At 36.4% G+C, this 26,886-nt stretch overlaps 1 protein-coding gene across 1 annotated transcript; it reads right to left on the reverse strand.

The window, feature by feature from the left end:
• Nucleotides 1-21,026: 21,026 nt before the first annotated feature.
• LOC149266994 (beta-galactosidase 9-like) lies at nucleotides 21,027-21,627 on the reverse strand. The gene is made up of 2 exons (XM_089431315.1): nucleotides 21,397-21,627; nucleotides 21,027-21,259 (listed from the first exon to the last, which is right to left on the reverse strand). Exons 1-2 carry the CDS (start codon nucleotides 21,625-21,627, stop codon nucleotides 21,248-21,250), a joined length of 243 nt encoding a protein of 80 aa, XP_089287441.1. The 3' UTR covers nucleotides 21,027-21,247.
• Nucleotides 21,628-26,886: the final 5,259 nt, after the last annotated feature.

Genomic DNA, 26,886 nt, shown 5'->3' on the forward strand with positions numbered 1-26,886 from the left:
GAATGCAAAAAACGATATTGATTTCTCTACAATTTTTGTATTTTCTGCATTGGTTGGTTCAATGATCATTGTTGATTTCATTGGTGGCATGGGGAAGTTGTATCTGCAATTTGAATTTTTTCGATTCTTACAACTTTTTGTATGGTGATGTTTATGCAATTTAGCAACATCTGGCTCCAAATGATCTGTATTACAAGTGATGTAATTGTCAACAAACTTCTCAATTTCTGAGTTGCTTTCTTTTCCATATATTGGAGCATTCTCTATCCATAACAGTCCATGTTCATGTTCAGTTCCTCTATTTTGGAATTCTGTTACAAAATAGTAATCATATATTTTTCCAAAGAATGTAGTATCTTGAGATATCAATCGCTTTATAGCATTAATTCTATGTCTATAGTATTGGCTACATGTGGCTGGATATTTTCTTATAAGGTAGTCAATGTCACCATCTTCTAATATATCAATAGCATTTTTATTTGCTTTATTTCTAAACAATGTGACAAGTGTATCTACTAATGGTTTCCATCGATGTTCTGCACTTGTGAATGTCACAAAGAAAGTTGGAGGGCCTAGTTGTCGTATCATTGCAAATATGTTTTTCCTAATTTGTTCCAAATGGTCAGAAGATATGCGAATGTTTTTGAAATCTATGTATCCAATGTCAGACTTCAATAACTTTTCCAAATTTGCTCGATACTTGACATCTTTTGCTAATATTTTCCTACCTTTTAGTTGTCCCTTTCTTATTCGCACCCATATGCAAGAAAGCACTTTATCAATTATTATTCGCATTGTCTTGAAAAACAAATTTGTTGTATGATATTGGAAGTCACCACTTGCTTGTAACAATTCCCATTGCACAATTTTTTGGTAACTAAACCTATTTGTGATGTCATGATCACGTGCATTGCCATAAAATAATGTTGGAAAGTTCATTTCTTCTGCATATTTGTCCTTGAAGATGCCTAATGGTCGTTGTCCTTCAGCAGGGGCCACTTCAATAATCTTGTCTTGCAGATCGTAGATGCGTTGTGATTCTATTAATCCATGCACCAATGTTTCAGTAGGTGTTTCATTATTTGCATCACTATCTGTATCACTTTCATTGTCACTGTTTGAATTTTGTACAATGTATTCATTATCCTCTTGTAAAACATGGGCCCAATTCTCATTTATACAAATGTTGCTAGCTTTATAAAGACTTCTAGAACATAGTTCGTTCAATGCCTTCATGACAATAATCAGGCGTACTTTACCTGTTTGGTATGCATTTTTGTATTGCAATCTTCTTTTCAATGCAACTGCAATTGTCATTGTATCATTTAGATATTGTGGCAATGCTTTTTGCACAATGTCCATATGAACTGGTACATTGATAATTGATCCTGTTAAGCCAATTTGTGACCGTCTATGTCCCCATTGTCTGATTTGTGCAAATGCAATTCTCAATGACACAAGTCTTTCTTCTAGGTTTGAAAGTATATTTACAGTTGGCAATGAAATGTTACGTCTTATTTGTTCGGGTGCTGCAAATTGTGGTAGCTTTCCATTCTCAAGTGCTTTCTTGCAAGAAACACATATGTTTTCATTGCTAAAGGTCCTATTGTTCAACGTCAAATCCATATGCTTTTGTTGCAAATTTGTAGTGAAGAACCTAATATTTTTTGCAAAATGCAATTTGTTGCAAACTGCACATATATTCCTAGGCGTGTCTTCGACTTTTTCCATATAAATTTGTATTGCATTTTTCTTTCTTGACTTCTTATTAGAAAATGGTTTTTTGCATTTGTCATTGCATTTGCGTTTTGCACGTATGAATTGCTTTAGCTTGTGATAATTCAGCCTACAATCCTTAGTTGGTTGCATTTGCTCTAAATGACATGCTATCTCAAATGCAATATTATTGCTAAAATGTACTTGAGATATACATTGCTCTTTTTCTAGTACATGCTCATGATGCAATTGATTACAAACATCATTTGCTTCCATGGACAACTGTTGAGAATTGTGAACATATTCTTGTATCATTGCGTGATAGTGAATATGCGATGTATTTGTCATGAATGACAAGATGTTAAAAATATCATTGCATCTTGAATAAGCGCAACTGTAGTTGACAAAGCTATTAGTAACAGAGGACCATACTTGGATATTGACTTTGAATATGACAGATATCCATTGCAGGCAAAATGGTCCGCCTTCCACTTGTCCTTTTTCATATGGCATTGCCATATTTATCAGATATTGTTGCCAATTGCTATTCATTGTATAGTGTATCGCATCAACTACCAGGTATTGCTCTAAACAATGCAATGCCTCTTGATTCTTATGCATAACTGCATTGCAAAAAGATTGCACAATGTAAAGTCGCAAAGACTCTGCATTGAATTCTGTTGCTACTAAATAGCAAATTGCATTAAAGAGACTGTCACCACAATTATATGTCACTTGCTTTGCAATTGTTAGTCCATTTAAAAGCATATTATTTGCAATGTGCATCCAATTGTTTTCAACATCTTTGCAAATAGGTGATAGGTAGATATTAGACTGATTGCAAATGCAAATTGGAAACTTTTGGTAAACCAATGGTTCATAATGACCACTAACAGGATTTGCATCATGAAAGAGAATGCAATATGGAATTGCATTTTCATGTTGATTGAAGAGCAAATATCTCGTTTTTCTTGTCAATGACCAAACTGCAATTGATATATCTAGCCATTTAGCTAACCAACGTATGCAAAAGGTATCACCCCATAAACCTCGTTCAGACTCCTTTATATTTGTAGATGCAGAATAACGCATTTTATGAAGATATGTACCAATATCATTAACACCATGTAACTCGTATAGGAACTCAGGTGCTAGTTCATATTGATATGACTGTATTGCTTCAACGTCATTGTTCTTTAAGCAAAAAAGAAAGTGGTCTATTAACCCATTTCGCAATTCATTTGAAGTATAACGAAAATGTAGAAGCATTTCGAACGAGTCAAATAGACAATCTCCTATAGTATATGAAAATGCATTTAGTCTAAAAAGACCATTTCTTTTTAATACAATATCAATGTTCTCAGGCAAAATGCATTGCAATCTGAATTTGTAATTGTCAACATCTATTATTTGTTCCATCATTTGCAATTTCTTACCAGAGTTGGCTTTTGCAATTGTCTTGTACAGCTTTGCAAAAAAAATTAATGAAGTTAGCAAAAACTGAACGTGACTGTTTTGAACAAAATGTATGTATATTAAAAAAATACGCTATTGCATTATCTTGGTAAACAAATATCAAATTTCTAGTAGCAAGCCATATTTGTAAATAACAAAGAAATTGGAAATGCAAACAATGCAAAGACATAATGAAAAAAATGGAGCATAATTCTAAGAATATTTGTGCAAGTTAACAAAAGGGAACAATCAAATCACAAAATGAAGTTAACAAAAGGAAGCAATGGAAAGACAAAATGAACAAAAGCAACAGAACTTTAAGAATATTTCTGAAAGTTAACATCATTGTCAATTGCATTTGTCAAATAAATTGACCATGACGCTATTTATGAGTTTTACATAAGTGGTGCACCAATTCAACTGTCAAAATATAAAAAGTATTGTCTCTGATTTATGCTAGGTTGCAACTCTAACATATTCCAAGGTAAAAAGTTTCCTGCTATTCGTTATCATCCTATCAAAATGACCATGACAGGGCTGTCATATTGACATTTTTGAAAACTGGTTATGAAGCAACATATCTTCTCAACCATACTTTTATCACTTCCTATGCTTAAGCATATCTCTATATCTATATTTTTTTATGGGACTGTTTATGGACATACCTAGCAGCTAATTTCTTATTAGATAAAACTCGCTTCAAAGCTCCGATATATGCTAGAATGACTATGATAGGGCTGTCATATTGACATTTTTGGAAACTGAACCAGATACGAGTAGTGCATAAGCATACTTCCATAACACTTCTCAAGAAGATCCATCGTTATGGGACACTGCAGGTATGATCCATATAAATGATGAACATGTAATATGTTCAAAGGACAGCTTTGGCAAAGACAACAACAATCTGCCTAAGCAAATTGTCCCAAGACTCTTGGCAATTGTGGCATGTGAAAGAAGATGCCCAAAAATTACAGATCTTTGATGATTCACAAACTGTGGTGAATTGGATGAATGGAACAAATTGATTGGATAATAAACTTCAACCTATATTTCAGGAGATTCGACTTGCTTAAACAGAGTATTTAACACATCATGTTTGAACATGTTTACAAAGACAGGAACATGGAAACTGATGGACTGTCAAAAGCAAGATTACACTTGGTACCATGAGCTTGGCTCATTCAACAGAGAGTGGAAGGAGAGCTAATGGAATGTCTTTTAAATGTCAATATCTATATGTATAATTTTTTATGGCACTGTTTATGAACATATCTAGGACCTAATTCTTTATGAGACAAAACTGGTTTCAAACCTGTGATGTATGTCAGAATGACCATGACAGGGCTGTCATATTGACATTTTTGAAAACTGGTTATGAAGCAACATATCTTCTCAGCCATACTTTTATCACTTCCTATGCTTAAGCATATCTCTATATCTATATTTTTTTATGGGACTGTTTATGGACATATCTAGCAGCTAATTTCTTATCAGATAAAACTCGCTTCAAAGCTCCGATATATGTTAGAATGACTATGATAGGGCTGTCATATTGACATTTTTGGAAATTGTTTATGAAACAAGATATGTTCCTAGCAATACTTTTATCACTTCCTATGCTTAAGGATATCTGTGAAATGCAGAAACATATATAATAAATGTAATTTTGTTTTCATAATAAAATAATTTTTTCTCTCTGAGGAGAACAAGGTAGTTGAACATCATATCAGAACCAATCTAGTTATAACTAGCTAACATGACATTTTAATCTAAGGTTTAACTTATTGACAAAAAGAAATTAGTAGAATAACACCGTACCTGCAACGAAGCCGAGGCACAAGCCAGCCTATGCCAGTACCATGAGAAAATGTGCAAATGACAAAATTGGTTAACGAAGTCTGCACACAAAATCCTCAGTATTCAACCAGAATGCCATTAACTTATAATGCTCAAATAACCATGGACTGTTGCATGCAGCTAACAGAAACCCTCAGTATTTAACCAGAATGCCATTAACTTATAATGCAGTAGCCGAACTTAACCTCTAAACAATACGACCAAGAATCACAGTTTTACGCAGACATTTACCCAAATTTTCATAAAACCCATGCAACTAAGACAAACCCTCAGTATTCAACCAGAATGCCATTAACTTATAATGCTCAAATAACCATGGAATCTTGCATGCAAGTAACAGAAACCCTCAGTATTTAACCAGAATTCCATTAACTTATAATGCAGTGGCCAAACTTACCAAAGCGACAACACACAGTCGAGGGATACAAGCCACACCTGGAACAACAGAACCACAACCAAACGTTTGCGATAGAGTTAACCGAGCAGGCAGGAACCGCATTGTGTTTTCACCGCAGACAATACAACAAATACAAAGGAAAAATCGCAAAGACCGTAGAGCTAAACAACCAAGTAACAATAATAATCCAAATGCCATTAACTTATAATGCAGTAGCCGAACTTAACCTCTAAACAATACAACTAAGAATCACAGCTTCACGCAGACATTTACCGAAATTTCCATAAAACCCATGCACCTAAGACAAGTCCTCAATATTCAACCAGAATACCATTAACTTATAATGCTCAAATAACCATGGACTCTTGCATGCAGGTAACAACAACCCTCAGAACAGGCAGGAACCGCATTGCGTTTTCACCGCAGACAATACAACAAATAGAAAGGAAGAATCGCATAGACCACAGAGCTAAAGAACCAAGTAACAATAACAACCCAAAGGCCGCGAACAGGGTAAAACCCAAATAACCATGAACTCTTGCATGCACGTAACAGAAATCCTCAGTATTTAACTAGAATGCCATACAGTAGCCGAACTTACCAAAGCCACACCCAGCAGGCAGGAACCCCACCGCAGACGAAAAATCGCACAGACTGCACAGCTAAACAAGCAAGGAACAATACCCGAGCAGCCAAGAACCCCACCACAGACGAAAAATCGTACAGACTGTAGAGCTAAACAAGCAACTAACAATACCAACCCAAAGGCCGCGAAGACACTAAAACCCAAAGGCCGCGAAGACACTAAAACCCAAGCCGAACTTTCCAGCATCTCGAGGAGCAACAACTGGCTGCTGATGAGACCACCATAGCGCATGCCGACCACAGCTAAGACAAACCCTCAGTATTCAACCAGAATGCCATTAACTTATAATGCTCAAATAACCATGGACTCTTGCATGCACGTAAGAGAAAACCTCAGTATTCAACCAGAAGACAAACCCTCAATATTCACAATAATAATCCAAATGCCATTAACTTATAATGCAGTAGCCGAACTTAACCTCTAAACAATACAACTAAGAATCATAGCTTCCCGCAGACATTTACCCAAATTTGCATAAAACCCATGCAGCTAAGACAAACCCCCAGTATTCAACCAGAATGCCATTAACTTATAATGCTCAAATAACCATGGACTCTTGCATGCAGGTAACACAGCAGGCAGCAACCGCATTGTGTTTTCGCCGCAGACAATAGAACAAATAGAAAGGAAAAATCGCACAGACCGCACAGCTAAACAACCAAGTAATCATAATAACCCAAAGGCCGCGAACAGGGTAAAACCCAAATAGCAATCGACTCTTGCATGCAGGTAACAGAAACCCTCAGTATTTAACCAGAATGCCATACAGTAGCTGAACTTACCAAAGTCACACCGAGCAGACAGGAACCCCACCGCAGCTAAAAAATCGCACAGACTGCAGAGCTAAACAAGCAAGTAACAATACCCGAGCAGGCAGGAACTCCACCGCAGACGAAAAATTGCACAGACTGCAGAGCTAAACAAGCAAGTAACAATACCAACCCAAAGGCCGCGAAGACAGTAAAACCCAAAGGCCGCGAAGACAATAAAACCCAAGCCGAACTTTCCAGCATCTCGAGGAGGAACAGTTGGCCGCCGATGAGATCACCACAGCGCATGCCGACCACAGCTAAGACAAACCCTCAGTATTCAACCAGAATGCCATTAACTTATAATGCTCAAATAACCATGGACTCTTGCATGCAGGTAAGAGAAACCCTCAGTATTTAACCAGAACACAAACCCTCAGTATTCAACCAGAATGCCATTAACTTATAATGCTCAATTAACCATCGACTCTTGCATGCAGGCCACACAGTAGCCGAACTTACCAAAGGCACACCCAGCAGGCACGAACTCCACCGCAGACGAAAAATCGCACAGACTGCAAGTAACAATACCCAGGCAGGCAGGAACTCTACCACAGACCAAACATCGCACAGACTGCACAGCCAAACAAGCAAGTAACAATACCAACCCAAATGCCGCGAAGACAATAAAACACAGGGCGAACATTCCCCAATCTCGAGGACGGACACCTAGCCGCCGATCAGACCACTAGAGCGCATGCAACCACGTGCCCCTCACGCGCACCACGTGCCATTCGCCTCAATCCATGCGAAGCGCGTAATAAGACCCCCAATCCCTTCTGCCCCATAAACCTTAGTTCAACTTAGGAAAAATGTGAAATATTTGCAAAAATCGCCGCGGTCAACCCAAAGTCAGTGATCTATCGATCGCTTATAGTCCCCGGCAGGGACTAATAAGAATAAATGATGGATTACCTACATCTTTGGAAAATAGATTCTCATACGGACATAGGAATACATTTTTTAAGAAAAACTTCATATTATCAGTTATTGTCCATCACATGGAACTACGTGCAATCTCGCGATATGTTGTGGGAGTCATATGTTGATCCCTAAAAAATTTTAAGAAACGATTTATATATAACTAGTAACAATATGTGTAGTGCCTCTCGTAAGATGTTTGAATTCCATTTAATTTATATTTGTTGTATAATAAGGTTGATATAATTGTTTATTTTGTAATGAGTTTTTAAAATTTTTAATTTAATTATTAATAATTTTTATGTGGATGGTAGCAATTCAATTTCTATGGAATATTTTAGAATATTTTTAACAATAGTCATATGAAAGGTTGAGATTTATTTTTAAATTAGTTATGTTATCATTTTTTGGGCATTTTCTATTGATAAATCACGGATTAGCCCATGGCATTCTAACAAATCCTATTTACAGGTTAAAAGTATCCATGTAAAGTTGACATAGCAATGATGGTGGTCTCAGTGAGATCATAGAATTTAGGGGTTTCTACCTCTTTTGGCCAATATCAATGCTACCTATACAAAAACAATGGTGGCTTTGATTGAATCTTTGTTAGTGTCTAGGGTTAAAACCTAAGCCATAATTACTTATTTGCTCCTAAGGTGGAATAGAGTAACAGAACCAAGGGTGTACGCGACTTGGGAGTTGGGTGGTTAGAACACTAACTCACTCATCACATAATGGACTCATCACACAACGATGGATAACAAAGACAACATGGAGGTGATCAATGGTTTTGGATATAAGAGGAAATAATAGTCTATATTAATAATGAGGGAGTACTCTTGTGACATTAGAAAAAGAATGTGTGGGTGGCAGTGGGGGGGGCAACACAAAGGCCTTGACAAACTCTTTTTCAAGAAATGACACAAATTTAATGTCCAGATATCGATGACTTCAGTCAATAGTGGATCCCTCCTAGTAGGTGTGGAGGTTAGAAGCGGGGGAGGGGAGAGGGTGTGTGGGGGAACTATTGTTAATTGACCACGATTGGGTTTAAACTCTAGGGTGAGGTTTCCAACCCCAAAATTTTGATCGAGCTATACTACAATAACAAGAGGCATTGATCTCCAAATTTCATAATTCGATCTCTCGGTCCCATTGCACCGTTAGGTGTTAGGTCTTCAAGCTTGTGATCCTCAAGCTCAATAATTGATGCTCTAAAATTCTGGTGTAATTGTCAAATCTGAGTGGGTTTCAAACGAATAAACATCAAATTTTAGTCTCGCACATGATCTGGAATTCTATGTCGGGATATAGAGGAAAGGAGGGAGGTTGTGGATTTATACACTAAATTTCACAAAATGTTCTATCACTAACCTGAAATCAAGTAAGGAAAGATATAGATTATAAGTCCTTCAAACCCCTACTGTTGAAAGAAAATATGATGAGAAATTAACAATGATGATAAAAGAGAATAATATCAACTTCATTAATAGAGAATATCACAAATTTTGGATGACCTAATAATTATTCCTCTACACTTTCTTCTTTTCCTCACAAGATACTCTCTCTCTGTCTCCCCATATATATGAACAAAACATGAAAATATATTATAACAAAAAATGCACAGGTTTCTTACGAGTAGTGTCTCTTGTATGGCTACATTTGGACATTTTCTAGAAACTTAACTAACTAACTAGGCATAGTTGTCCCGTAAGGGACACATATGCATAAGAAAAATATCCACATTGAGTTTCCTTCATGTGAAAAAGGAAAAATTCATTTACGATGCTCTTGCATGAAACACCCTCATAAATAAAAGTTTTCAAGGAATTCCATCCATGAGGTATTTTATAGTCTGACCAAGATTTTGGATCTCTGCAACACTCATTTAGGTTGCATTTTCTATTAGGAGTCCCTTCCATTTAAGCACATCTTCATTGTAGTCATTCTTCCTATTCCTTTTGGAAATATAATCATTAAGGAGCATCTCCATTTGAAGTTTCTTAGATATAGGTAGGTGGTTCTTGTAGTAAACCTTCTTTTGTTCATCCTCCTTCTCATCTTCATGTTCCTTGTAAGGGTTCAAATATACTACACTAAAAAATGGATAAATCCCTATATTTAAGGTAGCTCAATTTCATACGCATTAATTGAAAGCTTCCCCAAGATTTTTCAAGGTCCAATCTTCTTTGGATTTAGCTTGTTATATTGATCTTATAAAGTTATTTATTTCCTTAAGTGTGTTAGAACCAGGTTTCCCAATTCAAAATTGACTTTTCTTTTCTTGGTGTCTAATATTTACTTGTATCTCTAGCTAATTTATTGTGCATTCCCTTCAATATGTTCATATATCATTTGCATGGTTGTGGAAAGTTAATCATTGCTTCACATGTCTTCCTTTCCCAATTTCAAAAGTTTAGAGATGCGTCTAGGGTGTATATCATACGCAATCTCGAATAGGCTTCTTCTTGCTCTTATGTTAGGTGAATCACTATAGAAACGTTTATCTTGGGTAAGAACATGATCCCACTGACTTTTGTGTTCATTTACTAAACTTGATATCAAATTTCCCAAGCTCCTTTAAACCACGTCAGTCCACCCATTGGTTTGAGGGTGATAGGTTGAGATGTATCTAAGGTTTGTCACAAGATTTTCCCAGAAATTCCTTGAGAAGTTTGCAAAAAAATTGTTTCTCGGTCTCAAACTATAATTCTAGGTAAGCCATGCAGTCCTACAATTTCATTAAAAAATAAATTTGCAATACTTATGGCATCAATAACTTTTGAAAATGGCATAAAGTGTGCCATTTTTTAGAACCTATCAAAAACTACAAAGCCCGAATAACTTTTTCTTGGAGTTTTAAGAAAACCCAAATGAAATCCATACTAATGGCATGTAAGATACCTCATTTACATGCCATTTTCTTTCTCGTTGATATATTTATAGCACATTAACAATAAATTATACTCAGAAAAAATTCTTCACCATGTTTTCTGAATTTATAACCAGATTCCTCCTTAGCATTTGTCTAAAATATTTCTTCCCCTATTCCACTCCACTCCACCTCGTCTCTTCCTTCTCCAAAATATATCTAACCATCTACTTGCCACGATCTCCCTCATTGGTTTCACCTTCTGCAAAATCCTAATTTTCAATGTACCATGGCACACATCCTTCTTCCTTAAGGTGCCACTATCATCCTTCTTTGTAGCTTCCATCTTCTCCACACCTTACCTACTGCGCTAGCCTTACACTACACTCTGCCTAGTCGTATCTGCACTCCACATCCTAGTTGCAAGGTCCTGTAATATCAAAAATTTTCTAGGCTCCAACGAAAAGGCAAGATACAATTCCAATAATGAGAATAAAAATGAGTCTCATAGATTAGACATTTATCTACATTTACAACACACAAGTTTTGCATGATTTAGATCATGACCAGTTCATCACAATCCATGAGACAATATGCAAAAGAAATTTACACTTGTATTTGTGATTGAAGTGCTTTCTGTTTGGTTAAAACACAATGCTTCATGCAAGATAAATGAGTTATATCTCAGTTCTAATATGTGGAATCACTCTTTTGATGGTTTAACAATGACCTCTCATAGCAAGGAATGTAGTGGTATGTATTCCATTTTGTAGGTGGTTTCACAATCCCAAAGAAAGTGCCATAATGACTCAAATTTCCCTGTCTTGGTGGTTTAATACCTATTCTAGCAAGAACCAAGTGGTTTCATAGTCCTAATAAAAGCACTACAATGATCAATTCCTCCACCAAGCTCCTCACTAGTTAATCAATGTTACACACTCTCCAACATCCTCAACACAATCATAGGGAACACATTCTAAATTCACAAAGCACTAGTTCAAGTTATGCATTTCTTCACTTTTTCTGGCTTCCACACGAGTAGCTTCAAACATAGCTTCTCTAAGGTGTCTTCACCTAAAAATCCTTTGTTATATTGTTCCCGGCACTCTAAGTGCTATTTTCCTGATCTTTTATGTTGATTTCTTTATTCCTTCAATGCACACTTCCACCATTCTCCCATCCACAATTGTTGAAAGACTGAAACTATCATATCTTCATGTTTCACAAGGAGAGGGGATGTTATGATATCATCCTCCACTCAAGCATCCCACTCTGACTTCAATGCATGTTAGCATAGTCAAGTTTGTCATTAGGAAAAATGTTATACCAATTAACGGTGGTTGGTATGGGCTTTCTCAAGGCATGCCATAGGGAGACCAAAAAATGTGTAACAATATCGCAATGGCCATGTAACATCCCACCATAGGCTTTCCCTCTCATAAATTTGGATTTGTATGTCCTTCCAATTAGGCTAGACATCAATTTATCATCACACACACATATACATTTATAATTTACATGTTTAGATTTACATACATGTAATGCTATAAAAAAAGGGGTTGGTTACACCACACATTTCTATGAAAAGTAATGCCTCTTTCAGACTTGAGAATTATTTCCTTACTTGGGAGGGTTATTAGATATTAATCTTGGTTTATGGGATTAGGTTTTTCTCTATCATTGGCAACTTCATTATGTGGATTGATATCGATACCTTAATTCTAGATGTTCACTTTATTCTTCCCCTTATTTTTCTTATTATTATTATTGGTCTATGTATTTTGAGGGTTTAGTGTATTTTGTAAGACATACACCTTCTCTTAACGTGGAAGATTTTGTTTAAATTAGTTTGGTTGGGGATGAGGTATTTGAACTTATGATAATAATGGTCTAGAAGGGGGAGAAAGGAAGGGATAATAAGGATTATGTATTGGTTGAGCCACATAGGAAGTGGAAGGATTACTACATGTAGTGGCACTACAAGGAGGGCCATGCATATTAGACTTCTAATTAGGTTTGAATATGATGTATTATCTATTACACATTAAAGTCTAGCAAATGAAGCAGCGGTGGAGTTGCTATAATTAGTCTCCAAGTGGGAGATTGTTGGGCGTGGAGCTTGATTATCTTCGGTATTCAAAGGTTTCAGCTGAATGTATACCCCAGGAAGACTGTACACCCCTCCACATGGGGGGGGTGCGTGGGGGACTTGTCCCCCTGCAGGGGTCCGAGGGCCAGCGATCCCCTGGCAGGGTTTTGGGGGCAGTGCCCCTGAAGCTAAAAAATAGATGTAAAATTGCCTTATAAAATTCTAGTAATTTCTAGTCAATCTGAGCCATTCATTAGGCAGATGATCTAACGGTGGAAGTTATGTTTACTTTAGTGTTTTTTTTGCCCTAGAAGGAAACCCCTCACTATATATGAGGGAATTGTATTGAGCCTAAGTAGATCTGTATTCTGAGTGAGGAAGAAAGAGGAGATTGAGAGAGAAGAGGGAGTTACAGTGGATCTGTTGTAGGTTGTATCTCTTAAGTTTGTTGGATAATATAATAAAAGAAGGACTAGCTGTTTCTCCGTGGATGTAGCCCAAACTAGGTGAACCACATATATTTGTGTCTCTCTTGTTTTATGTGTTTTCTTTGTTTATATTTCTGCAATATTTTATGTGTTCCATCGTTCCGTAATATATAATTTTCTAATAACTGGTATCAGAGCCGAACATCTATTTGGTTGATAAACTCATAGGAGAGAAGGGTTCCTAGTTCGAGTGGGAGCAATGGCGAAAGATGGTACGTTTAGGGTCAAAAAATTTAACGGCCAAAACTACGAGCTGTGGAAGATGCAGATGGAAGATTATCTGTATCAGAGAGATCTATACCTACCATTGAGCAGAAAGACAAAGAAGCCGACGAGTATGACAGACACATAATGGAACATTCTTGACAGAAAGGCACTTGGAACAATACGACTCTGCCTAGCGGCGTCGGTAGCATTTAATATTTCAAAGGAAACAACAACAAAGGGTTTAATGTCGGCATTGGCCAAACTATATGAAAAACCATCGGCCTCAAATAAGGTATTTCTTATGAAGCATTTATTTAATATGAAGATGTCAGAAGGTGGATCTGTTGCAGACCCTTTAAATGATTTTAATACAGTTACAAGTTAGTTAAGTTTTGTAGGGGTAAATTTTGATGATGAAGTTAGGGTTCTGTTATTTCTATGCTCATTGCCAGAAAGTTGGAATGGCTTAGTTATGGCCACTAGTAACTCTGTCTCTAGATCTAGTACTTTAAAGTTTGATGATGTTGCCTATGCAATCCTTAGCGAGGAAATGTGACGGAAAAGCTCAAGTGAGACATCAGGTAATGATTTGACTGCAGAGACTAGGAGAAGAAAAATGGAAAGAGGAAAGATCTTAGGATATCGCAGTAAATCAAGGAAAGGCAGGCCCAAGTCTAGATCGGGGATAGTGTGCTGGAAATGTGGAAAGAAAGGACACCTAAAGAAAGACTGTAGATCTCGGAAGGGAAAAGAAGGAGATGCACAACAAGAAAACAATCATGAAGCAAATGTGACAGGTGAGGTGCTACAAGATGCTTTGATTCTTTCTTTCGAAAATATTACTGATTCTTGGGTGGTAGATTTAGGGGCCTCATTCCATGCCACACATGATAAGAAATATTTTCATGACTATGTTCAAGGATATTTTGGACAAGTCTGTTAGGGTGATGATAAACCCTGTAAAATTGTTGGAATGGGTAAGGTTCTTGTAAAACAACAGAATGGAAACCAATGGCTACTAGAGGAGGTAAGGCATGTTTTATATTCGAAGAAAAATCTGATTTCAATAGGGCAATTAGGCGGTGAAGGTTGTGTGACAACTTTCACAGATAAAGCTTGGAAGGTCACCAAAGGAGCCCTGGTAATAGAAAAAGGTGAAAAGGTTGGTACATTGTATTTATGCAATGGTATTTCTAACTCTGTTAATGCTTTAACTTCCAAAGGAGTAGATGCAGCAATATGGCATCATAGACTCGGACACATGAGTGAGAAGGGGATGAAGATTCTTCAATCAAGGAATTTGTTGCTGGGTTTGAAGAATGTTGATTTGGACATCTGTGAGAATTGCATTCATGGAAAACGGAAGAGAGTCAGATTTCTTAGAGTTGAGAAAAAAAAGAAGAGAGAAAAATTAGAGCTTGTGCATATAGATGTATGGGGCTCAGGTATCATCTTTTGGTGGCTCTCTTTATTATGTTACTTTTATTGATGATGCAACCAGAAAAACCTGGATTTATTGTATTCGAAATAAATCTGATGTATTTGATACTTTCAAGAAATGGAAAGCTTTGGTTGAAAATGAGACAGGAAAAAGGTTGAAGTTTCTCAGATCAGATATTGGAGGTGAATATTGCAGTAAGGAGTTTGATAGGTACTATTCAAAAAATGGAATTCGTAGAGAGAAGACGATTCCAAGAACACCACAAGAAAATAGTGTGTCAGAAAGGATGAACAGGACAATCATGGAGCGTGCAAGGTGCATGAGATCGCATGCAGGATTGCCTTTACAATTTTGGGCAGATGCTATAGATATTGTTGTTTATCTAATAAATAGAGGGCCTTCAAGTTCCTTGGATGGTGGTATTCCAGAGGAGGCATGGACATGTAAAAAGGTAAACTACTTTTTTTTAAAGACTTTTGGTTGTGAAGCCTTTGTCCACATTAACAAAGAAAATAGAACAAAGCTTGAGGCAAAATCAAATAAATGTACCTTTATTGGATATAGTGTTAATGATTTTGGTTATCACTTATATGATTACGAAAATCATAAAATCATTAGGAGCAGAGATGTAATATTCAATGAAAAGGTCTTGTATAAGAATCAATTGCAGGAAAAGAAACAGGAAAAAGAAAATAGATAATACACAGTGCTTAACGATATCACTGGAAAAGTGATGGTGCCTGAAAATCATAATGATCAATAGCCAGAACAACAACCACAATAGCAACAAGCACTTCAAACACCTAAAAGTGGTGTTAGAAGATCTACCAGGATAAGTAGACCCCCTGAATGATACTCTCCTTCATTATATTTTGTATTGTTGACTAATTCTGGTGAACCTGAATGTTATGAAGAAGTAGTGCAGGTAGAAACTAGGAAGAAGTGGGAGCAAGCCATGAAAGAAGAGATGCACTCCTCAGCACATAACCAGACTTGGGACTTAGTCGGGTTTCCTACAGGTAAAAAGACATTGCATAATAGATGGGTTTACAGGGTCAAGGAAGAATATGGAGGTAGAAAAAGGTATAAAGCTAGACTTGTGGTTAAAGGATTTGCACAGAAAAAGGGTATAGACTTTGATGAGAAATTTTCCCCTGTTGTGAAAATGACTTCAATCGGAGCTATTCTAAGTCTAGTAGCAGCTGAAGATTTGCATTTTGAGCAGCTAGATGTAAAGACAACCTTTCTCCATGGGGATTTGGAGGAAGTGATATATATGCAACAGCCACAAGGATATGAGGTAAAAGGGAAGGAGAAACTAGTGTGCAGGTTGAAGAAGAGCTTGTATGGCTTAAAACAGGCTCCAAGGTAGTGGTATCTAAAATTTGGCAGGTTTATGTCTGAACAATGTTACACTAGGTGTCACTTTGATCATTGTGTTTATCTCAAAAGACAAAATGATGGCAGCGATATTATATTTATTGTATGTAGATGACATTCTTGTTGCAGGTTCTAACATGTAGGAAATAAATGTACTCAAAAGAAAATTGGCAAACTCATTTGCAATGAAGGATTTGGGTGCTGCAAAACAAATCCTTGGTATGAGAATAACTAAAGACAGGAAGAATCACAAATTAACATTGTCTCAAAGTGAGTATATATAAAAGGTGTTGAAAAGGTTTAATATGCAGAATGAAAAACCAGTTAGTATACCTTAGGCTAGCCATTTCAAATTAAGTAAGGAGGCGTGTCCCAAGACTCAGGAAGAAATGGCTCATATGTCTAAAGTTCCATATGCATCAGTAGTTGGAAGCTTAATGTATGCAATGGTCTGCACAAGGCTTGATATTGCACATGCAGTGGGAGTTGTAAGCAGGTACATGAACAATCCAGGAAAAGAACATTGGATGGTGGTGAAGTGGATTCTCAGGTACTTGAGATGTACCACAAATCAAGAATTATGCTTTGGTGGTTCAAACATTACTCTATAGGGATATGTTGATGTAGATATGGCAGGTGATAGAGAGAACAAGAGGAGCACTACAGGATATGTATTTACTGTAGGTGGAACAGCTATCAGTTGGGTTTCAAAAATCCAAAGTGTTGTTGCACTTTTAGCAATAGAATCAAAGTATGTTGCTACAACAGAGGCTAGTAAAGAAATGATTTGGTTACAAAGGTTTATGGATGAATTGGGTAAGAAGCAGAAGTTGGGCAGGTTATACAGTGACAACCAGAGTGTCATACATCTTGCAAAGAACTATGCATTTCATTCCAAGACCAAACATATACAGCTCAAGTACCATTACAGTCAGCATTGGAAGATGGACAGTTGAAGTTGGAAATGATACACTATAGTTAGAATCTTGTAGATATGTTAACAAAAGTTGTAACTAGGGAGAAACTAAGAATCTACTCAGTTTCAATTGGTCTTCAAGTATGATGAAGAAGATGAGAAACAACCAGGTCCAAAGTGGAGTCATTGTCTAGCAAATGAAGCAGCGGTGGAGTTGCTATAATCAGTCTCCAAGTGGGAGATTGTTGGGTGTGGAGCCTGATTATCTTATGTATTCAAAGGTTTCAGCCAGATGTATACCCTAGGAAGATTGTACACCCGTCCACATAGGGGGGCTGATCTCCCCTAGCTGGGGGGTCCGGGGGCCAGTGGTCCCCCGACGGGGGTTCGATGGCAGCGCCTCCGAAGCTAAAAATTAGATGTATAATTGCCTTGTAAAAGTCTATTAATTTCTAGTCAATCCGAGCCATTCATTAGGTGTATGATCTGACGGTGGAAGTTATGCTTAGCTTAGGGTTTTTTTTCCCCTAGAAGGCAACCCCTCACCATATATGAGGGAATTGTATTATGTCTACATAGATCTGTCTGAGTGAGGAAGAAAGAGGAGATTGAGAGAGAAGGGGGAGTTACAGTGGATCTACTGTAGGTTGTATCTCTTCAGTTTGCTAGATAATATAATAAAAGAAGGATTGGCTGTTTCTCCATGGACGTAGCCCAAACTGGGTGAACCACGTATATTTGTGTCTCTCTTGTTTTATGCGTTTTATGTGTTTATATTTCTGCAATATTTTATGTGTTCCATTGCTCTGTAATATATAATTTTCTAACAATGAATAAGGTTAGAGGGCATATGAAGATTGTCATATGAATGTAATCTAAATATAGGACATTTAGGACTCTAATTATTTCCATCTATACTACTCCCAAAAATGTAATGAATTTGACCATATGACGCAGAAGTAGATGTGACTAAATGTATTACCCCATATGTAGCGTGGGATGTTGTTAGTTGATCTCAATAGGTGGAGCCAAAACAAGGGTAGTGAGCATAAACAAGATAAATTAAAATGTAGAGCCACACAATAAAATAGTATTATCAGTCTCTACTATATACATACTCGGTTGTCGTATGATCTAATTATTTCTTATTATAAATGAAGAGGTTGACATATTATCTCAACCATAATAACATATTAATGATGCCTATTGGCTAGTCACTTATACAATACAAATTTAAAATAAAAGTTGGCCTTATATTCTAATACCAATGGAATGAATCCTATTTCCAAGTTAAGGTGGAGTAGGATTACAACTAGGAGTAGTTGGCCCTCTTATTAAATTACTCTTGTCTTTTTCTTGATCATGAGAGATAAAACCAAGCCTTTGAAATTAAATAATGTAAAAATATTTGTCATGGAGACCCATAATTTATGAAGAAAATACAAGGGAACCATCTTGTTATTGTAGTAAGGTTTATTAAATATCATGAACCACGTATCCATTGAGTGCTCTTTCCATGGTTCTGATGTGCACCAATGCTAGAAAAGATGACTCTTTCTTTGTTATGGGGGTTAGTTGGTTCTCGTTTCAATATACGATTAAACAATCATCTCTTTGGTTACTTGTAATGATTTCACCTCTTCCTTACTAATCCCAATTAGGTAGTAATCTCTCTTCCTATCCCTATATGTATGTATGTATGTGTTGTATAATTGGCTAGGGGCATGGTTAGTAGAAGAAAAAATGGTATTAGGCATAGTGGTATAGATAGTGGAAGAAACAATGCTATTGAGAATGGTGGGGGGTTAGGTTTTGGTCCATACTAATAGAAAAAAAGATGTGTATATAAAAAATAACATTTTTTTTAAATTATGTAAATTTATATAAATTATCAAATATAAATATGAAATTTGAAATAAAAACTACATAGAAATGAGAAATCCTTTCTCAAATACATTAAGTGCCAATGATTCCAATTAATTGACATTGCTTACCTTCATGTAAATTGAAACTAATTAACAATACCATGCAAATCAAAGTATTTCTTTTCTTTTTTATTCCTAAGTAAAAATATACCAACCCAATTTAATTTATATACATTTCTTTCATTTATAAAATTAACATGGAACTAGGTATCCTATGTGTAATTTTGTAAGAGTTCGAACTATTTAATTATATATTTGGAAAGTTCTTCATACACCCACTCGATTAACCATTTTTTCTTTCTAAATTATAACACACAATAGTCAAACAATATTGGTTTTACGATGAAAAAATGCAAGGAACTTGAATTTGTTAATATTGAAAAACTAATCCATTGAATATAACAATAACAATATAATTGTTTGCTATCTTTCGAAATTACGTGCATGATTCAGACTACCCCTAAGAACCTAAATTTTTTTTCTAATTTTTCTTTTTGTTGATGTCATATACCCTATGATTTTGATTTTTAATCAAAAATCCCACAACTCATTAATAAACCTATGTCAAAATAGTTGAAGATAATTATCTCGAACAAAAATGGTAAGTCAAATCGTCATTCACAACTAAATGGATAGAGATAAAAGTCAACCATAAGAGTAATACAATACCCTAAAAGTAATACTATTGCTCCAAACAAAGAGATTGGAGTCTATCCAAAAAGTAAAATTATTGTTCCAAGACCTAAAAGTAATAATGTAATTAGTCCCTGCCATCTGGCAATGGCCAGGGACTATAGTAATCGATTTCTTCAGTTTTAGCATTAGTTTAACCTGCTTAACCTGATGAATAGCCACCTCCTATTGCGAATATCCAAACTTTTTTAACTTTTTTAACAGTATTCTTTTTCATGGCCTTATTTGGCCTCTTCCTGAGGCAAGCGGGCGCAAAGCATATGTTATATCATATTTTCGCTTCAAGTTTGTAAATTTAGCTTCAAACTAATGCTGGACTAATGCCAGCATTAAATCTCAAGCATTTTATGTTAATCAAAATATATTTTGTATAATAGAAAACCATCTTATAATAGAGAAGCACCACCGCTGCATGTTGCTTCCTGCCACCATTGTTAGGTGTCGCATACAATCTTCTGTTCTTCTGTTTACATGACACCTCTTCTATTCTTATGTTTAGATGTAAACAGCGGTGTCATACACTATAGTAAGTTGACAGCACTGCTTCAGACTATCCTATACTTTTAGAGGGATAGACTCTAACCAAGTTGGAGCATGATTTGATCAACCAGTGAGGTATGCTGTTGTAACTAGGTATGCTTCTGTAACTAGGTAAGCTTCTAGATCAGGGGCTGGATCTTGAACTGGACGAAGAGAAGCTGGTTAAGGAGAGAATGAATCAAAGAGCGAAGCCGCTCTTCTCTGCTACTGCTTGCATACATGAAAACTCAAACTTGAAAAGTCAAACTGGAACTCAAATTAGGTAATGAACTGCCTCTTTGAACTTACTCCTTCAGATTACGGCCCTGAGCGCAAGCAAGGATCCAAGCGAACGCCATTGCTGGAAACAGCCTGGGAAAATTTAAGTAAGTCTATTACAGCAGATTTTAATTACAGCGAGCCTAGTTTTGGATACCATTCTCAAAATATTACAATGAGTTAAATCAAACCTGTTGTATTTACTTTGTTTTTCAAAAAATTCACTGAAATCTAAATTTCAAGGTTCCTTCACGCAAAAACTTACCCTCCTATGCTGGGCAGTGGGCAGCCTTCGGTATCCTCCACCGACTTACTCCTTCAGATTACGGCCCTGAGCGCACGCAAGGATCCGAGCGAACGCCATTGCTGGAAACAGCCTGGGAAAAGTTAAGTAAGTCTATTACAACAGATTTTAATTACAGCGAGCCTAGTTTTGGATACCATTCTCAAAATATTACAATGAGTTAAATCAAACCTGTTGTATTTACTTTGTTTTTCAAAATTTTCACTGAAATCTAAATTTCAAGCAAGATCTCTGTACATTTACATAGCATACCTTCACGTCCAGTAAGCAGCAGGTTGACCATAAAACATAAAGAGTAGCCACAGAGGTAGCATTACACCCCTATTTTTATACAAAACCCTGCAAGTAGAGATGTATGCTCTGCGTCAATTTTAGACGTTTCATTCCCGCTAAACATTCAATAATTAGGTGTGGCAGAGTGAAGGATATCTGGTTACAGCAAATAAGTTTAACAAAATTAGAGTGTGAATTAATACCTCAGGTGTAGCGCGAGGATAATGGATTCCCGCTGATATAAGCATTCTTCTTTGGCCATCTATGATAACAGCCCGGTGATCATAGGACACGTTGAATGGCTTGTTCGAACATTGTACTGCAATGAAATTGCTTCCACTCAACACAAACAATATTATGAAAGCGCAGGCTGATCCTCTGCTATCTCTCATTATTTTACCCCCTGGATTCGTACCAAAAGCGATGCTACCCATTCTTCAAGTCCTCCAGTACAAAGATCCAGTGCTAGAAGCCGATCCGCTAGCAGAGGTCAAGGTGACCCATCACCGTTGTTAAGTAAGCAGCTTCAGTAGCAGAGCCCGTTGTTTAAGATCCCAATCCTGCGCCAATGAAACGAATTAAAGAGGCAGTTTCTCAAGATAGAGACCCTGAAGCACCCGTAGCACAGGAAGCATCTGAGCAAGCAGCTCCAGGTTCTTTCATTGGAGATTTAGGTAAAGCTACAGAGGTGAAGGCAGAGCCGATTGACCACTTTGAAGTAGTAACCTCCTTCCCAGGTCGAATGCTAGTACCAGCAATTCAAGATCGCGATGCAGAGCTTCCAGATGCATATCTCTATGTTACTTCCACTGATTCTATTTCCGTTTCTAGTTTTTATGGTTCTCGATCTCAATCTGTAGGTTCCGCTACTGGATATGCGCCTGGAATTGGATCTGGAACTATAGCATTTTCAGGACCGGCAACGGGCCTCCCAACCTGGACATTTGGTATGCATGCACCCCAGATCCCGAAGAAGCCATTTGAGATACGTGGCTGTGTTGATGCTTTTTTATAAAACAGGTGTATCAGTTTTACAAAATATTTTATTTAAAAATTAGACGTGCAATTTGCATGCCAGGTCAAGTCGACTGGGTGGTTGCTTCCGCTGATTCTCTTTTCAGGTGTATCGGTTCAATGCTACTTATAAAACAGGTGTATCAGTTTTACAAAATATTTTATTTAAAAATTAGACGTGCAATTTGCATGCCAGGTCAAGTCGACTGGCAATTTGCCAAATGCTGAAATTCTTTATTTTGAGATCGATCCTTGTGTTTCCCTGCTCACACTCTTCTTTTATTTCTTAGAAAGGGAAATAGGACTTTTATTTATGAGCTATGACGGGAATTCAGTAAGAATATGAAAACAATTTTGAGAACATGGGAGATCAATGTTTTTCGAAGGAATAATTTTCTTTTATTAGACTCAGCCGTATCAGTTTTATGATATATACTTGTTTGATGAAAGGGGCATTAGCTGCCACAACATTCGTTATGGGATATACTTGTTTCGTTAAAGGAGCATTATGATATATGCTTGTTTTATTAAAGGAGCGTTACCTGCCATAACATTCTTTGAGGGAAAGACTTTTTTATTTATATCATCTATTTTGTTCTGTCAGAAAGCTGTGGGCTCTTTAATCTTGATCAAGGTTGCTCTTTAGACTTATTTTATTAAAGGAGCATTAGCTGCCATTATGATATATACTTGTTTTATTAAAGGAGCATTGGCTGCCATAATATCCTTTGAGGAAAAAGTTTTTTTATTTATCTCATCTATTTTGTTCTTTAAGAAAGTTGTGGGCTCTTTAATCTTGATCAAGCTTGCTATCAAAATTTAAATTCTTTAAAAAAATCATTTTTAAAATTTAGATTTTTTTGAAAGCATGTGTATATTTATACCCTTCTCTCAACATGAGGGTTTATTTAATTGCCCAAAACATTCCCATCATCGTAAAAAAAATAGAAGAAATGTGAGACTAAAATTATAACATAGTGAGATTAAATTCATGAAACTCAAAACATTAATAAGTATTATTTAGTAATAAGATTGGACCGGGGACCAAACCCTCACTTTATGGCAACCGTTCGCGGTTTCAGGTTATCGTGTAATCGTGATGGTAAGGTTCTTTTAGCTTTTCTTGATTTTCTTGAAATTGTGCACACGTCTTTTGTATTTTACGCATATCTGAGGAATAAAAGACTGGCATTTTACGGCTTGCAGCTTGATACTGTACTGCTCGAAATAAGTTTTACGTTTTTCCGGTTTTGCGCTTTGACTGAAGCAATGCGGACTTTGTTTTTTTGTTTTCTTTTGCATATGTTACCTAGGATTTGATACAGGAAATCACTCGGAATTTCTTTTCGCACGTCTGTTACTGTGTTACTGTATATTTACTGCACGAATTGTTTTGGCCAATTATACTATGTGAAAGAGTCGAATTTACTTTGGCAGTTAATGCTAACTAAAATAGTGTTCTTAGCAAAATGCAATGGTTGGTTACTTGGTTTAAGATCTTATATAATATCGTATAGCACTTTAAACTACACATTTACCGTTAATATCAAAACTCAAGTTATATAAAGCGAATAATAACAGATTTGTTGTTTTCTTTTGCATTTTACGGCTCGGAATGTCATAAAGAACAGACTCGGAATTCATTCAGCGCGTGTGTGCACATTTATTTACTTATGCTTTCCCATTTTTTGGCCTGGAACTTGACCAGGAAAACCTGGAGGATTATCTTCAATTCTACAGTCGGCACTGTCGTTTGAAAGCGATGCTGGATATGATGTTTTCTTTTTCATTTTACGGCTTGGATCTGGTAAAATGAGCTCGTTTTATGAATTCCAGGGCTGCGAAAGTGTAGGAAAATATTTTACCGTCACTGAAGAAACAATTGTATGACAAGTCCTTCCAGCGAACAGTTAGTTTGGACATGTGTCGCTAATACTGTCAGCAAAGTGTTTAACAGAAGGCATATCGAAGCTCATCTTCTCAAGTATTTAATAAGGCTATTGGAATATGTTTAATGCATTTTGGTGCCTTCTAAGCCATCCATTGGCTATCTTTTTGCTTTAACCTTTATTCCGCTGATGTATTAAAAGCTAGGCCGGTGTATTAAAGCCTATGTGGCGTCTTTAACTTTAAAGTTTGCCTGGCACTGTTTAATATTCCAATCTCTGGATTAGCAACCGGCACAGGGTAAACCGCTTACTCCTTGGCGAGGTAATGCTATCCTTGGTTCTGCCTTTATCGCTGATAGGGCAACGTTTGATAAGGCAACGTGGCAGGTCAATGTGGCCTATTCGTAGAGTTCACTGCAAGTTGGGCAGCATGCGTATACAGGTTCTGCCTTTATCGTTGATAGGGCAACATTTGATAAGGCAACGTGGCAGGTCAATGTGGCCTATTCGTAGAGTTCACTGCAAGTTGGGCAGCATGCGTATACATAGTGTTCACTTTAAGTACACTGGCAGGGACTTGCTGCTTCGCAGCTCACCTTGTTTTAATACGTGTTCCAAACAAACACTAAAACAAGGACTAATTATGTGATGAAACCTTTGCGAGAGATCTCAATATACTAGGTGCAATGCTTTAAGGAAATGAGATAGTGAAATATTTTCTAATTGCACCATAAGGCTTTTGTTTGTCTTAACACTGTTATTTTATTTTAATACGTGTTCCAAACAAACACTAAAACAAGCACTAATTATGTGATGAAACCTTTGCGAGAGATCTCAAAATACTAGGTGCACCACTTTAAGGAAATTAGATAGTGCAATATTTTCTAATTGCACCATAAGGTTTTTGTTTGTCAACACTCTTTTGACTTCCATACCTGCATCTATTCTATCATGAACGTTCAACTCTTCAAGCTCATTTTTAGTTTTGGAATTCAACATTTTGATAACTCTTTTTACTGGTATGTACTTAATTTCAACTTTTGTCTATTTAATTACTGCCTTAACATTCTACACGAGTTCATCTTGTTTAAAAATGATCTGAACAGATGGCCACAATTTTGTAATATTTGAATTAATACTGTACAAAATGTTGCGTCTTGGTTCCTATTAACATTTGAGTTCTAAGGGACTAATCTTCATATTTTTGAGTTTGTTGAATTAATTTAAAATTATTGTTTACCTTTGCTAGTTATCCTTTCAGCTCTGATCTAGCTTTCATTCATGTTTGTGGGTGTTGTTTTTAGCTTCTCCTTTTCTTTCCCTAATGATAATTCTCCTAAAGCTTGGGCTAGCTTCTTAGAAGAATTTGAAGTTGATGCTTGTGTTGTTTGTTGTGATTCTTTTTGTGTTGATGTACCTGCTACTCATGTACCTGCTACTTCCAATTGTTCATTTTCCTTCAATACTTCTTCCATATCGTGTTCCATCTTCTAGATCTATTCAACTACTATTTTGAAAATCTTTTCTTTTTCCATCTCTAGAATGGTCACTTCTTTGGCCTGAGGGTGCTATGTTGTTGGAAGCTTAAGTTGTTTCCTAAAGGCTTCAATATATTCATTTTTGTTCTTAATTATCTCATTGATTGCCTTGACATCACTAGGATCATATCCTAGTTTGATAATTAAATCTTCAAAAGTTTTAATCATTGTGTCTTCGGCTAGAGAAGAAATTATTTAAATCTTCAACCTTGAGTGCATATTATTTAGAGAGGTTTGTAACTTGGATGCAACAATGACTAAACTGGTGAATGTTGAATAGATCATTTCACATCCTTGCTTATGAAAATCGATTTTTATCGATTGCATGAAACTTTTTGGTATCAACAAAAAATATTGGAGCCTTGTAATATTTTGCTCTTCTAAGGGCTAGAATTGTATGCTCCAAAAGACCATATGGAACTGCCCCTATTCTTTGTCAAATGAAAATAAAAACCTATGTTGGGTGGTGGTAGTTTACTTCCAAAATTCTGAATATGTTGAAGCCTTCAAAGATTCATTCTTCAATATGATGGAATCTAAGATGTAGAAGAGTTAGGAGACTCAATTGTCTCCTCTACACATGGAAAATAAGTGGTAGGAATACCTGTCAAAACCATTGTACTTTTCTCCTGTGAATCCTTTTCTTCTGAGGATTATTCCTAAACATTTATTACTTGATGATCAGTCTTAGTAGTGGTCTTTGGATCTTTCTTTCTCCTCATGAAGACACGAAAGTCTACAACATGAGCTTCTAAATCTGTAAGGGACATGCCTTCCTTTGGCCTCTTGATTTCTTTATCTTTTGGGATAGGAGTTTGCATAGATGATTGAATAAGTATCTACTCTTTATTGTTCTCTAATGTGTTTTATGCCCAATGCTCTTGATTATCATACTACTTTATCTCTGCCCAGGTGTACGTGCATATGGAGTAGACTTCTACTCAACTCTCAATGTTGAAATTATCCCTAATGGAATATAAGGCCATGTGAATATTGGTTTAAATTTTATCTACTTTAATATTTCCTCCACTTCCATTGTTGTTGCTCTGGTATTTACAACATAAGGCCCAAGATTTTCCTTCGATTTAAACTATGACTTCTTTTTATTTGATACAAAGTGCAATGCATCCATGTTTAACATTTGTCTAGTGTATTCAAGGGAAATGACTCTTACTGGAACAAACACTAGGAATATATAATTAGGAAGCTCACACCCATAGATTCTAATTTCTATATAATTCTAGTATAAATA

Source organism: Pinus tabuliformis, chromosome 6 (assembly GCF_031772625.1).
Source record: "Pinus tabuliformis cultivar Carrire ecotype Pingquan chromosome 6, CPIR1, whole genome shotgun sequence".
NCBI classification, from domain to species: domain Eukaryota; kingdom Viridiplantae; phylum Streptophyta; class Pinopsida; order Pinales; family Pinaceae; genus Pinus; species Pinus tabuliformis.

What these genes read in the sequence shown, in the direction of transcription:
- LOC149266994 (XM_089431315.1), bottom strand. Translation starts at nt 21,627, where the DNA reads ATGGGTAGCATCGCTTTTGGTACGAATCCAGGGGGTAAAATAATGAGA.